Source organism: Cornus florida, unplaced genomic scaffold (genome assembly GCF_030987335.1).
Source record: "Cornus florida cultivar Cherokee Brave unplaced genomic scaffold, ASM3098733v1 CherokeeBrave_3.0.0_Hap2_Chr01, whole genome shotgun sequence".
Classification (NCBI taxonomy): Eukaryota; Viridiplantae; Streptophyta; class Magnoliopsida; order Cornales; family Cornaceae; genus Cornus; species Cornus florida.
Window position 1 is genome coordinate 77,114,685 of NW_026775571.1, and position 14,958 is coordinate 77,129,642.

General features: G+C 31.2%; 1 protein-coding gene across 1 annotated transcript; it reads left to right on the plus strand.

Moving 5' to 3' along the window:
- Window positions 1–13,690: 13,690 nt before the first annotated feature.
- Window positions 13,691–14,734, plus strand: LOC132275323 (F-box/kelch-repeat protein At3g23880-like). Its single transcript, XM_059776791.1, has one exon. It carries the CDS (start codon window positions 13,691–13,693, stop codon window positions 14,732–14,734), a length of 1,044 nt encoding a protein of 347 aa, XP_059632774.1.
- The last annotated feature ends 224 nt before the right edge of the window (window positions 14,735–14,958 follow it).

A 14,958-nucleotide genomic window follows, 5' to 3' on the forward strand; every position in this document is an offset into this window, starting at 1 on the left:
TGGATATTAATTTTTGTAATAGACATAATTAATCATAAATTAGTTACTATCTAATTTAATATTCATATTACGTAAAGGTTGGTAGTTACTAAAGTGGCCTAACCATAATAGTTGATGAATATTAGTTTTAGTAGTAAACATAATTCAAATATTTCATGAATTATGATGCTTATAATTTTTTGTGATATTCAAGAATATTGATTTTATTTAATTATGAGAAATAATTCCTCAAAGGGAATTGATTTTCAAGTGATTAAATAAAAATTAAAGGGTCGTATGTATATTTTTTTTTATTAGGTAAATATAGGATATCCAAAGGTAACTTATTTGTTTAATTAAATAATGCATCACCAATAAAGGTATATGTATAAATACATATAAGTATCATTATTAGTATTTTATAGTTGCCACCCAAAGGGGTATTATAGTTATACATTGTATTTATATTTTTAAGTTATACATATGTGTTGTTAACTCAAAGCATTATTGTTGTTAAGATTTTATCTTATTATATTTGTTTTATTACATCCCTTAATGCGCATGCTACATCTGTTCTGATTCTCAATATGACTAACTTTTCATAATGAAACGAATAAGTTGAGTTCAAAATTTAAATGTGTTAAATCTTAATTTAACATTTTAAATTGAGAAACTTACTGTTATTACTGATAAAAACAGTGAGGAAGAAAAGATTCTCCATAAAGCTTATGAGAGATCGAACAGATTAAGCATTATGGTTATGCGAATAATTGTTCCTCATAGTGATAGTGCTAAGGAATATTTGATTATAAGAATGTTTTCGTGTTGTAGATAAATATCTAAAACAAAAATTATTAATTGATATAACTACTATGGATTTTTTGTTGTACTCGTACCATGTATGATTGTATTTTTAGATGACTAATATTGCTGCAAAATTGAGAACCTTATGGATGATTGTGAATGGGAATTTTCTTATTCAATTTATTCTCAATTTTTTGTCTATTCAGTATGGGTCATTTCGAATTAACACTATTAAGACAAGTGGAAAGTGATTTAATTGACCATTATGTTAATTTATGAGGAGACAAAACTTAAGTAGCAAGGTAATCATTATGTTCATCTGACGACTCAAGAAGTTCAAAAGAAATTTGGGAATAAGTCAGAAAAGGCAATAAGTGAGCAACACCCAAAATTAAAAGATTTAGGTCAATCTACTAAAAGAAAGTAATGTTATAATGAAAAAGTGTCATTAATGTATTGAACACTTTTAGAAAGATTACATGACATATAAAGAATGATTCGAAAAAGAAAAGTAAGCTTTTGGCTTTTGTATATTGCGAATTACTTGTTGAAATTCTTTTTAATACATGATAGGTTGACTTAAGTACTAATATTTTTGTTTCTAATAGATGCAAGAATTTTTTATGGCCTAAACCACAAATTCAAATAAGAATTTCTTATTTATGATAATTGGGAAAAAGTTTTGTTGAAACCATTGTGACACTATGTTTAATGTTAGATAATGGATTTTATTTAAATTGTTTTAAAATTTTTCTGTTTATTCAATTTCTCATAATTTGATTTTATTTCTAAAACTTTATGTTAATGATTTTTCATTTAAATTTGGTAATGATATTTATTTAAGAAATTATAATTTGTGAGTTATGGCATTATTGTTGATGATTTCTGTAAATTCAAATTTGATGGTTTATTTATTAAAATCATTTTGATCTTGTATCATAATGTTAGAATTAAGCGTAGCTCAATTAATAGAAAATTTATCTTTGGCATAAAAGATTAGGTCAATATCTAATGAAATGTTAGGAAAATTAGTAAAGGATGTGATTCTTCTGAATCTAAACTTGACTGATTTTGATGTGTGTGTATATTGTATTAAGGGTAGACAAACTAAACGTATAAAGAAATGAGCCACAATAAGTGCATAGCTTCTTGAAATTATTTGTAGACCTTCTGATGTTCCATCTTTTGGAGGAGAAAAGTATTTTATCGCCTTTATAGTTAATTTTTCATCTTATGGATATATCTATTTGTTGTATGAAAAATCTCAAGCAGTGGGTATTCTTGAAGTATACATAAATGAGGTTGAAAAATAACTAGATAGAAAGTGAAAATCATAAGGTCATATAGAGGTGATGAATATTATGTAAAGTATGATGAAACAGGTTAATACTCTAACCGTTTGTTAAACTCCTTGAAATGCATGCCATTTGTGTTCAATACACTTTGCTATACATGCTACAGCAGAATCGTGTAGCTGTAAGGCGTAATCGTACTCTTATGGAATTGGTTAGGAGTATGTTAAGTAATTCCTCGTTACCCATAATGTTGTGGATGTTAAGTAATCTAAAGGGTACAAGTTATACTATCCGAAACATAATACGATAATTATTGAAACCGGTAATGTCAGATTCATTAAGAATGGTAAAATCAGTGGGAGTGATAAAAATAAGAATTTGATCATTTCAGAAGTTAGGGTACAAATATTTTTACCCATAACTTATAAGGAAATAATTGTTCCTTCAGTTGTTGAACTGTATAACAACGAAGAACAATTAAATGATCAACAACTCTATAATGAGATTCTCACCAATGAATAGATTGTAGAAGAATTATAAGGAATGACATTAAGACGATCTCAAAGAGAAAGGAGATCTGCTATTCCGGATGACTATGTGATATATCTGCAAGAATCTGTTTTTGATATATAGTGAGATATATACGGATCCGGTTACATATTCACAAGCTATTAACAGTAATGATTTTACTAAATGGATTAGTGTCATGAATGAAAAGATTATAAAGAAATATTCTCTCTAGTATTTAAGAAGGAATCTTTTAAAATATCATGGCATTAGTAGCTTATTATGATTTAGAGTTATATCAAATGGATGTGAATACAATTTTTATGAATAGGAGTTTATAAGAGGAAGTCCATATGAAACAACTTGAAGACTTCATATTAGAGGGTAAAGAATTCATAATTCGTAAACTTAAGATGTCAATATATGGATTTAAACAAACTTCCTAACAATGGTATATTAAGTTTAATGATACCATTATTTCTTTTGGTTTTAAGAAAAACACTGTTGATCAGTGTATATACTAGAAGGTTAGTGGGAGTAAGTTTATATTTCTGATTCTATATGTTGATGATATTTTATTTGTTAGTAGTTATCTTAGTTTATTATATGAAACTAAAAGTTATCTCTAAGAATTTTGAAATGAAATATATGGATGAGGCATCCTATGTGATAGGAATAGAAATATTTCATTATAGATCACATTGATTTGTTTTTAGAATTGTCTCATAAAGTATATATTAAAAGAGTTCTAAAAGATTTGGTTGGAGGAACAATATTATGAAAAAGTGCAAAGTAATTTATGATTACTTTGTCTATTATGAAATTTTAATTTGTAGCATGCTTTGAGACTATAATTTATGGTTGCAGAATTTATTTCAGGACTTGGAGTTATGGGTACCGTTTTCAGATTGTTGAAAATTTATGCTGCAATTGTTGATATTCTTGTATGAAAAATGATAGGTATTCTAAAGTTGAAATACTTTATCATTAAAGAAGATATTTAGAAACAACGAATGTCTATTGAAATTATAAGTACACAACTTATGATTGCAATCCATTAATGAATGGACTACCATCCAAGACATTTATGGACCATGTTGAAAGAATGGGTCTTAAATGTAGTCAATGATGATTATTTTTTAATTGTGGATTGCTTAAATAGTGCTTATATATATTTGACATTTTGCGCTGATTAAATGTGTTTCTGATATTTCCTATTAATTAATGTACATGTACGTATTGCTTTAATAAGTGGTAATAGGAATAGTCTTGGAAAAGACATTATTGTTAGATCATTATTGATACTTTTCATTTATAGACTATATTGAATAGATTACTAGTGTTGTGGTACATGGAAGGGATTGTGTCATTTAAGGATATATAACCGCCATGACTTGCATTGGTAATTTATTTACCATGGTATTTATGATGACCAATTTAATGAGTTAATCTGATTTATGGTGCACATTAATGACTATTTTACTAAATCACTATAGAAATTATCATATGTGCCAAGTGGGAGAATGTAAGATTATTTATTTAATTGTGGCCCACATGATTTGGATATGTGACATATTACTTGGTGGGTAAGTAAATAGATATCAATTAATATTATTTATTTTTGGTCAACTTATAATTACCTTTTTGGTAATTACTTATTGGAGAAATGTTTTTCTTTCTTATTCCTTACTTTGATGGAAAGTAGAATTATGTTACTATAAGGAAAACTGGTCCTCTCTCTGCCTTTATAAAAGTACATATACTCCATCAATTATGTATAATTAATGAAACAACACGTAAAAGTTTTATGTGTGCAAAAGGCCAAGAGAAAGAAATCAGTTTCCACATTTGCCTGTTGATCAGAGTTGCAGATTAGTTCGTGGCCAAAGGATCTGGACGTTGGACTTAATCTCAACAAGAATTGATATCGTGAATTGAGGTATTTATATCTAACTAGTATTTATTTATGCATTATAGATATGTGAAAATCATGAAGTTCTAAGATATGGGATTCATGTAAATTTGCGATTAATGGCTTAACACGAATTATTATAAGTTTACATCATCAACATTAAATCCACCCACCACCAGATATGACAGCCCAACCACCTGCCTCTAGTGCCGGCAGTGATGGCCTCTTCGCCAGAGCTTGTCAATCTGGTATGGACATCTGTTATAGAGAGAGTTTAAACGGGAGAGGAACGATGAACCGCAGATCGAGAGAGAGAGAAGTGAGATATGGGTATGAGATATAGATAGAGAGTATAGAGAGAAGTGATATAGAGAGAGAAACTAGAGGCAGAGATAGACGACGTGATATAGAGAGAGAGTAAATATTTGGGAATGATATACAGAGAGAGTAGAGAAGCAGAAGGAGGCCATGGAAGATTTCTAGGTTTCCAGTGTGATGTGTGAGAGTTGTTTAGGCTAGAAGGGTTTCTTTGTCTTTAATTATTTTATTTTAACTTTAGTTGGAATTCTTGGGAATGGAATGGGCATTCCATCCTTCATAAAGAGGAATGGTTTTGTTGGAATGGGCATTCCCAGGGAATGACTTGGAATGCCCATTCCACTTTTAATATGGCACACCAAACAAGAGAAAGGAATGAGAAAATGGAATGGAATGACCATTCCACCTCCATTCCATCACACCAAACTAGGTTACTTTTCATAAATTTTATTTTCTTTATCATAAAAAATGAATCTTGAAAAGTAAAATTTGAAATAAAGATAATACTGAAGAATACAAAAGAACAAATATTGAAATTTTATATTAGAATTAAAACGGGTTTGATTTGATTCAAATCTAATAAAGTTATTTTATGATATATATGAATCATATGATAGCTCAATAAATTATTTATGAATGGATTTATATCTAGTTTGTTACTGATTGGATTTTCAATTGATAACTGGATTCGATAATCCTATAATTTTTTTTTAAAATAATTGTAATGCCAAAAGATATATAGCAAAACAATGACACGTACACTCATTTTTGTCCATATAGAAATTTGAACACTCAGACTTTTTACTGTTGTAATGCTGCTTATTGATACGGAATATTTGATTAGATAAGGAACAACTCAAATTCAAATGAGAAATAAGATAAGGGTAAAGGATTTATCCTCCCCAAAATCTTTATAGAATCATAAAAAATCTCTGGTTACCATATGTAACGACAGTTACCATTCCTATAAAAAGGAAACGCTATCATTTTGGATCGGGAAGAATCTTACTTCAACAACTACTACCATTAATGCTTCTATAAAAGAAGTGATCGGTCAACCAAAAAAGGTACGCGATAAATTTTATATGTAATCATTATCGGATATTGAATCGTCAAGTACTAACTTGACTGTCGGAGTGCATCCGGTCGGCACCACGCCGGTCATCACTTCTCTTGTCTTGCAGGAATCGCCAAGGGCTCCGGATCGTATAGATTCTTGCATCAACACTGCTCATTCTAAAAGAACCTTGAAATCAGTTTTCATGAGCTTTATCTCCGGTATCCATAAGATAGATGGATTTTTTTACTATTTTCATTATTACTATTTGTTGATAAATTTTTGAAATATGTAGTGTTTATTGCAGAATATTAATACACATAGAGAAACAAAAATATTATGTTTTGGAGCACTGAATTGTTTTGGATTTAGAATTGATCAAGTTTGGTTGAAAATTTGTACTAAATTTTTTACAATCTTAAATCGAAGGTAATGGACCAAACATAACATATAATTTATTTCTTATTATAAATATAAAAAAGGAAAATGATATTATTGACGACCATAAAAATATGAGGTGTTATTATAAAATTTCAAATTACATAAGTATCATTACTGCTCCCGTTTGTTTTCATAAAATACGTCAATTTTCGTTTCTTTATCTTCTCAGTTTTCATAACTCATTTTCTTATCTTTTCAGTTTTTCATATCATTTGTTCTTTTTTTTTTTTTTTCCTTTCGTTTTCACAACAACTTTCATGATACTCAAATATAAGAATTTGATTGGTACAAAATTTAGAACAAAAACTGCAATATTTTTCAATACTTTGCATTTTTTCTTTAAATTCCTCTCTTTGTTTTTGTTTATGGAGTTACATGGATCATTAGTTTTGATCATTATAGCAACCTATCTAATTAGATGCAATCTTAAGTATTTATACCGTATAGAGATGCAATCTTAAGTGTTTATGCCTTATAGAGATGCAAGGTGATGTTTATATAAAACACATATACAATTTGATATACACGGTGATTGAAACTTTAATCGTCAAAAAAAATATTATATTAAGATGAAACCTATAAAATGAATTATAACTTTTCAAATAGTTAATTACCTTATATTTTTAAAATGAATTCTATTATTTTGACACATAGGTAGCTAAATAGATTTAGTGAAATAGTAAGTTTTTATTTATCTAGTAAATACCAGTACTCATCAAAAATATATTCTACTTATTGCTATACGCGCATAACAACTCTGTATAGAAAAAGTTGGGCATGAGGGCGATCATCAATTTTAGGCTTTTTAATACTTTGGGTGGAGTAGATGGATCCCACAACAACTAAACCGAATCAACAGTATATAGAAAAAAAAAAAAAATTTCTTGCCAAATTCTTTATTGGTATGTACAGAAAAAAAAAAAAACCGAGAGAAAAGGAATGGCAAATTCATTAAATTAGAATAAGGCAATTATTTATTGATCGAATTATTTATGTGTAAACGTGAGCTGAAACTGAAAGTTCAAGAATTTGAATATTAATATTTACAAAAGAAAAGAAAAGAATTTGAATATTAATATGGGGATAATTATTCCAAATATATCAGTTAATTTGATCATAGTGTACAACATAGGGTTCATTGTCATTGATGCCTTCTTGTTTGGTGATAATTTCACTTCAATTAAGTTCTTTTAAGAAGATTATTATTATTTTTATTGGCACTAATAAGAATAAAATTAATTGACCTCAAAACTAGAGTTCGTTTACTAACATTTTCGGTTTTTGTTTTTACAGTCTCAAGAAAAACATGATTTTACTTTTACACAAAAATCAGGTTTTTAGACCAAGTTAGGCTGTTTTGGGCATTTTCAAAATTTTCAGAATTCTCAGTCTCAGGTGCGATTGATCGCACCTGAGCTGCGATCAATTGCAAGTCATTCATGATCGATTGTGCCTGCACCAAAATTGAGTGAAAGTAAAAATAAATAAATGATGTTTATTAACACTTACTATTTTAAAAGAAAAAAAAAACAATAATAGTGCTTAGTAATTCATATTTGTTCTAAGATGTAGACAATATTTTTTAAACTTGAATTACTTTTGTGTATATCCTTAGACTCAACCCACTAAAAGTAAAAATAATAAAAAATCAGAACACATGGAATTATTCAATAATGGAATTCCTCAAATTTTATATGTTATTTTGATCGGGTATTATCTGAAAATTCAAGAATTTGGATGTTATTTAGTATAATTATGAAAAAATATTAATTTATGAATAATTTGCACTGTAAATAAAATTTATTAGGTAAAGAAAGAAAAAATTGCAGATGGCTCGATAGCTTGCTGTGGCGGGGCGGCTTTTTTCTTTCACAATAAGACCTGGACAATTATCCCTACTCTCAGTTCGTAGCTTACGAGTTTACGTTCATCCTTGATCGGAGTTTCCTTTCGATGTCTCCCTTATAGTCGTTACCCAAATTCGTGCAAGCCCTTTCTTTCCTCTCGGCTATTCACGCATGAAGATTGTCATATGTATGCTCGACTTCGGTTGCCGGTGCTATAGGTAGGAATTATGGCAGGATCAGTCACCCTCCAAGAAGAATTGTGCTATGCCCTCCTTCCGATAGCCCAGTCGATTAGTGACTCTGTGAGACTACTCTTTACATTTACTAATCTTATTTCTAACACTTTTTACCTTCAAAAAATAAAAAATAAAAATTTAAAGAGCCAGATAAGCCCGAAAACCAGCCCAAACAAGGAGGAAGAAAAGAGAGACAACAAAGCCAAAGCGGCACAAAGCCTTGACAGCTAACTAAAACAAAGACCAGGATAACATGAACCCCAACAACCAAAAGGTAACCACCATTATGATAATTTGCAATGTTTTTCCCCCGATAAATCCATTATTCATTTACAGAAAAAGAAAAAGGAAAACTGTATTAAGACTATCTTGGTTGCAAGACTAGGATTGTCTTTGGTCTTGAGCCTGTAGCCAAGCTATGAAAGCATACCTTGTGGTATATGGTTTGGAAACCAAATGGAATTGTGCCACATAATAGATGGTGGAGGAGGAAGGAGACATTGAAGTCCCCCACGAGTACCCAGGGAGAATGTGAGTAGATAGTAGCTAGACGATATATATCACTCCACAGCTTCCTTCTAGATCTGCAGTGTTAGAGGCATAGATAACAGAGAATAAAAAGTATGTACGTTCACTATCACTAAGTTTTTGAAATTGAAGGACCTTAATTAGGATTGAAAATAATCCAAATCTTCCCTAAAATAGAATGCTAGTAGTTGTTTAATAACTGCCAAGATGGGGCAATATTCGTTAAAACAACATTGATATTGACTTCTTGGATTTTGGTTTCCAAGATGGCAATAAGCTGGAGGTTAGAATCAAGGATAAGCTTCCTTATTTCTTTTAGTAAATTCTGAGGTTGAGAGGTGGTTTTCTGGTGTTTTTGGGCAACAGTCCATTGGTATGCAATATGGGTTGGATTTAGGGGTGGAAAATTGGGTCAGAAATCATCAACTCACCCATATTTGCTCGTTTTTTTAATAGTTATGGGTGAACCATATTTAATTTGAGGGTTAAGATGGGTTGGGTAATTTTTAACCACTTAATTTGAGGATATTTTACCTATCACATAATAAACACACAACACGTATCTATTCTATATTGCACTCAACTCATTTCTCTCTCTAAAATTCTCTCATTTAGAATCATGTATCTCTAAATTTGTCTCTCATCAATTCTTTTTCTCAAAGTTTCTCTCTCTAGAAATTTCTTCTAAAAAGAATAAATAATTAAAAAATAATTAAAAAAATTAAAAATAATTTTTAAAAATTTTAAAATTAAAAATAAAAAATTTTAAAACATCCAAAAAAATAATTTAAAAATAAAAATAATAAAAAAATTAAAAATTAAAAAATTTAAAAAAAATAAAAAAATTTAAAAAATAAAAAATAATTAAAAAAATTTAAAAAATAAAAAAATAAAAAATAAAAATTAATGGATCCACGGGTCATAACAGGTTGACCTTGTCTATTTTCAATCCGTTCATTTTTAACCCTTTCAACGGGTTGAATATGAGTTTTAACCCATGTTGACCCGCCCACAACCCAAACCCGGCCCAACCTGTCCATTTGCCGCTCCTAGTTGGATTGCTGCTGGAAATAGGGTCATTTGACACCATGTTACCACTGAAATCACCATTTGTTTTGCAAGTAGAAGTTGAGTGTCCAAAACATTTACAAATTGAACATACTTGGGGTTTCCATTGATATTCAGCTGTAATAGTGATGAGCCTGTTCTCATCTACCTTGAGTTTGAAGTTGTCAACCATAGGTTTAGTTGCATCAATCTCCACATGATTCCTTGCACAACTGATATTTTTTTTGGTTTCTGTAAGTGACGTCTATCTGCAAATAGAGGTTTGCCAACAACACTTGAGATGTAACTGAGGCCCTTTGCAGTCCAATAGTACTCAAGTGGAATATTGAAGAATTTAATCCATAAGGGGGGATAAGACTACATGTGTCCTTGTTAATTTCCATACCTTTGTGCCATTTTTTGAGAATGATAGGCCTTCCCATGATCATCCATGGGCCATTAGAAAGGACCTTGTTGCAGTCTTCTTCACTAGTGAACTTGAAAATGTAGAAGCCTTTCCAAGCAATTCCTCAAAACCAATTGAGCCCTATAGTTTCATTGTCTGATGTTAACAAGGGTGTATGGTATCTTTTTCTGGGTAAAGTAATTAACCTTCATCAACTAGGGTTCCGGGAGGGTTAACCACAATGGGGTGGTCAACACTCTCTTTTGGAGGGAGAAATTCAAAGTTCATCTTGCTAATGTCATAGTTGTCATCAGCAGCTAGTAGTACCTGCTACAGTGGACCACCTGCCTCTACCACTGTAACCTCTTCCTCTACCTCTGCTAGAGGCTAGAGTTAGCATTGCTGGAGTTGAGATGGTTGGGGGTGTTCCTATTTTCCCCTTCAGTTATTTAGCCTTTTCATTATTAGCTGAAGCAAGATTTAAAGACCTCCCAAGCTCAGCAAATTTCTCTTTGGCATGTGCAAGTTCACTCCTAGCATTTGCTAGTAGTGATCTTGCAGGAGCCTCATTCACAATTTGCTATGTTAGCTGACTCTTTAATTGTGAAAAGTAATTATTCACTTCAGTTGGTGGAAAAAGAAAAATACAAATCTCCCGTTACATGCAAGTTATAATAAAAGAAAAATTAAGTTCGATCAGTTCATAGTTAATTTTTTTTTTCACCATAGTTAATTTGAACATACATATTTCATTGATTTTATAAATCCTCTCATCTTTAGGACTCCTTTGGTCAAATGGAAATTGATACTAATAGAAGACAGATAATTGAATGAAAGGAAAAAAATTTCATAGTGTATTTGATTAGCATACAATTTTTTCAAGAAAATTATAAAAAAATTACTACCATTTTATGGTCTGAATAACATGAAACTTACCATAAAAAGTAATGGCATTATTGTAATTTTTAAAAACTTTCACAAGAAATAAAAAATTTCCAGTGTGTTTTTTTTAAGGTACTACTGGGAAGTAATTTTCTTTTCCGAGGTTAATATATATATATATATATATTATATATAGATATAGAACCAAACATTGTACTTGCATGGCCTTATTTATCATCAAGTTCTAAGCTAGAAAACTAAATTAAAAATGTTTTTGAATATAAATCCCTGAATGTATAATCCAGTATATATATAGGACTTGGATCCTCTAAGTTAAATATTCTCGAACTTATCCTAAGTTGAATTGCTACATATTGACATGTGATATTTAAAATCTAACTTGTGTTAAACTATATCAACTAATTTAAATAAAGTTTTAAAATTGCACCGTTTAGTTTTGAGATAAGGAAAATTTATCAAAGTTTAAAAACTGCACCGTTTTAAAATAACAAAAATTCACCATACTTTAACGATGTTTAACGTAGTTATGTCTTCCTCATATTTTCCAAAAAAAGATCCTCCCTCTCTTTCCTCTTTATAAACAAATCGTGTTCTCTATTTCTCTTTTAAATAGTAGCAAATTTTAGAATTTTTTTTCGTAGTTGATACTCATACAACCCCGGTTCCAAGGGATTGTTTGCACCTTGCAAGAAATTTTTAGATTTTTTTTATCATTTTATTTTTTTGAAGGTCTTCAGGAATTGAAGATCTTATCAATGTCCTTAAAACATAACAAGGTGCAAACAATCCCTTGGAACGGGGTTGTGTGAGTACAATTAGGAAAAAAAAAAATCTAAAATTTGTTACTATTTAAAAGAGAATAACGCCCACTTGTTTAAGATATGAATAAAGAGGAGAGAAAGGGAGGATATTTTTTTTTTTGGAAAAGATGAAGGAGATAACAATTAGAGTATGGTGAATTTTCTTTAATTCAAAAGGGTACGGTTTTTAAACTTTGGTAAATTTTTCTTATCTCAATACGGTACAGTTTTTAAACTTTATTTAAATTAGTTGACGTGATTTAACACCAATAGATAGATTTTAAATGTCACTCGAATTCAATTTAGGATAATTTAGAGAATATTTAACTTAAATGATCCAAGTCCATATATATATATATATATATATATATATATATATAAAATTATGATTTTACACTCAACCATCTATAAATAGATCAAATTGTGGAAATCCTATCAATTATGATGTTGTGAAAATATAAGGCGATGATGGCGGTTTGGTAGTAGAAAGTAAAAGTGAAAGGAAAGAAAGAAAAATAAAATTTTCATCTTGTGTTTAATTAGCATGAAAAAATTATCATTTTATAATTTGAATAGTGTGAAACTTACCATAAAAGAGGGGTTTTTTTGCAAAAATTCCCAAGAATGTCGTGAAACAGCTAAGTGGTTATGAAAAGATATTTTTCCTACAAATTTTATTTTATTTTTATTTTTCATTTAGACTCCTTTGGAAGTAAAATAATTTTATATATATATGCAACGACCCACTCTACCACATGGTATGATATTGTCCGCTTTGGGCCTGAGTTCGCACGGTTTTGCTTTTGGGCTTCACCCCAAAAGGCCTCATACCAATTGGAGGTGACACATTTACATATAAGCACTTCACCTTTCCTCTACCCAGAAGATGTGGGACTGTGCACCCGTAGCTCGCTAGTGTGGTAGCCTGACAGTGTCTCTCGCACCCGCCCACGGACATACCCGCCCACAAGGTTATCACAATCCACCCCCCTTGGAGGCCCGACGTCCCCGTCGGCACACTTCCGGCTGGGTCAGGCTCTGATACCATTTGTAACGACCCACCCCATCACATGGTATGATATTGTCCGCTTTGAACCTGAGCCCACACGGTTTTGCTCTTGGGCTTCACCCTAAAGGGCCTCATATCAATTGGAGGTGACACACTTACATATAAGCACTTCAACTTTCCTCTACCCAGAAGATGTGGGACTGTGCACCCGTAGCTAGTCAGTGTGGTAGCCTGACAGTGCCTCTCGCACCCGTCCACGGACACACCCGCCCACAAGGTCATCACAATATATATTTTTAATGACAACTTCAACCTAAACCTTTATCAAATATAAAAAAAAATATTTAACCATAAAAAAATTCTTTTTCTAAAAAACATATTAAGTCAAACCAAACTTAGTAAAAAGCCAATGACTAGCTAGTCTTGTGGGGTAGGGATGAGTAGTCAGGTTTACCTAGTAACTATAAGCCTAAAGAAAAGTATTCCACGTTCATCCAAAAAAACAAAGAAAAAAAAAGTATGTTTAATTAGGTTTTGGCTTAAGCTAAGCGTTCACGCTACAACACAGTAACCACGATTCTGAGAAAATTAAAACCCTAGAATGGCCACAGAGAAAGCTAGAAGAAAGTCACTGCCACATCTTCTTCCTGAAGATATCATCCTTGAAATACTTCTGCAACTCCCTGTCAAGTCTCTGGTTCGGTTCAGATGCATTTGCAAGAGTTGGGTCGCTTTAATTGATGAGCCAGGCTTCACCAAAAGGCGCAACCAACGTCGTATAATTTTCTCAGCTTTTAACAAACCACCATTCTCAATTGAATCTATGGACTTTGAAGGTTTAGATAACAACCTAGTTACTTTCAATCTTCCATTGAAAAAAACTCCTAAACCACGTATTGAAGTGCTGGTTTTGGGGTCTTGTAATGGCTTGTTATTGTGCAAACTCCATCAGAATTTCGAAGATAACCTCTTCTTATGCAACCCTACCACTAGACAGTGCAAAGAGTTGCCACAAACTGGTTTTTGCAGATGTAGTTTAAATTTCTATGGATTTAGTTATGATTCCTCCACTGACGACTACAAGGTAGTGAGAGGTCTTTGCAGGCTTGTCAAACACTTCAAAAGATGTCATAAAAAAGCTTCTCGAATCAAAATCTATTCAAGAAAAACCAATTCTTGGAAAAGGATTGAAGAATTCCCTTCCCTGAGATTCTTCCAAAGTATTGGTGCTCTTGTTAATGGATTTCTGCATTGGAAAGGCGACCTTCAGCCCTGTAAAAAATGGTTATTGATTGCTTTCGATTTAGAGAAGGAAAAATTCAGAGAAGTGCCAAAACCGGATTTTGGAGATTGGGGTTTCATACATCAGGTATGTGTTTTAGATGGATGTCTTTGTGTAGTTTGTGGTCATTGCGAAAGGTATACTAAGGATTTGAGTTTGAAGGTATGGGTGATGAAAGAGTATGGAGTGAAGGAATCTTGGACATGCTTATTAACCATAAGGCCCAGTGAAACAATATTGGGTGTTTCTTTGGCAATTTTGCCCTTGTGCACCACAAATGGTGGTGAACTTGTCTTGCAACTCACTCGCGGAAGGATTGTCAAATATAATTTCAAAGAGGAAAAATTTGGTGTGCATGAATGAAATGGAATGAGAATGAGAATGGAATGGAATGAGTATTATCATTCTAATGTTTGGTGTGACACGGTGAATCGTTATGGAATGGAATGATTATTACCATTTTATTGTTTGGTGGAGTATCATTAAATCTGGAAGGGAATGTCTTTTATCAAAAATGCCCTTTTCATTGGAGGAAAGAAAAATAAAAAAATTATAACTAAACCAACTCAAAATGATTGAATATTTAA

Coding starts and splice junctions, on each gene's coding strand:
- LOC132275323 (XM_059776791.1), top strand. CDS start 13,691: ATGGCCACAGAGAAAGCTAGAAGAAAGTCACTGCCACATCTTCTTCCT.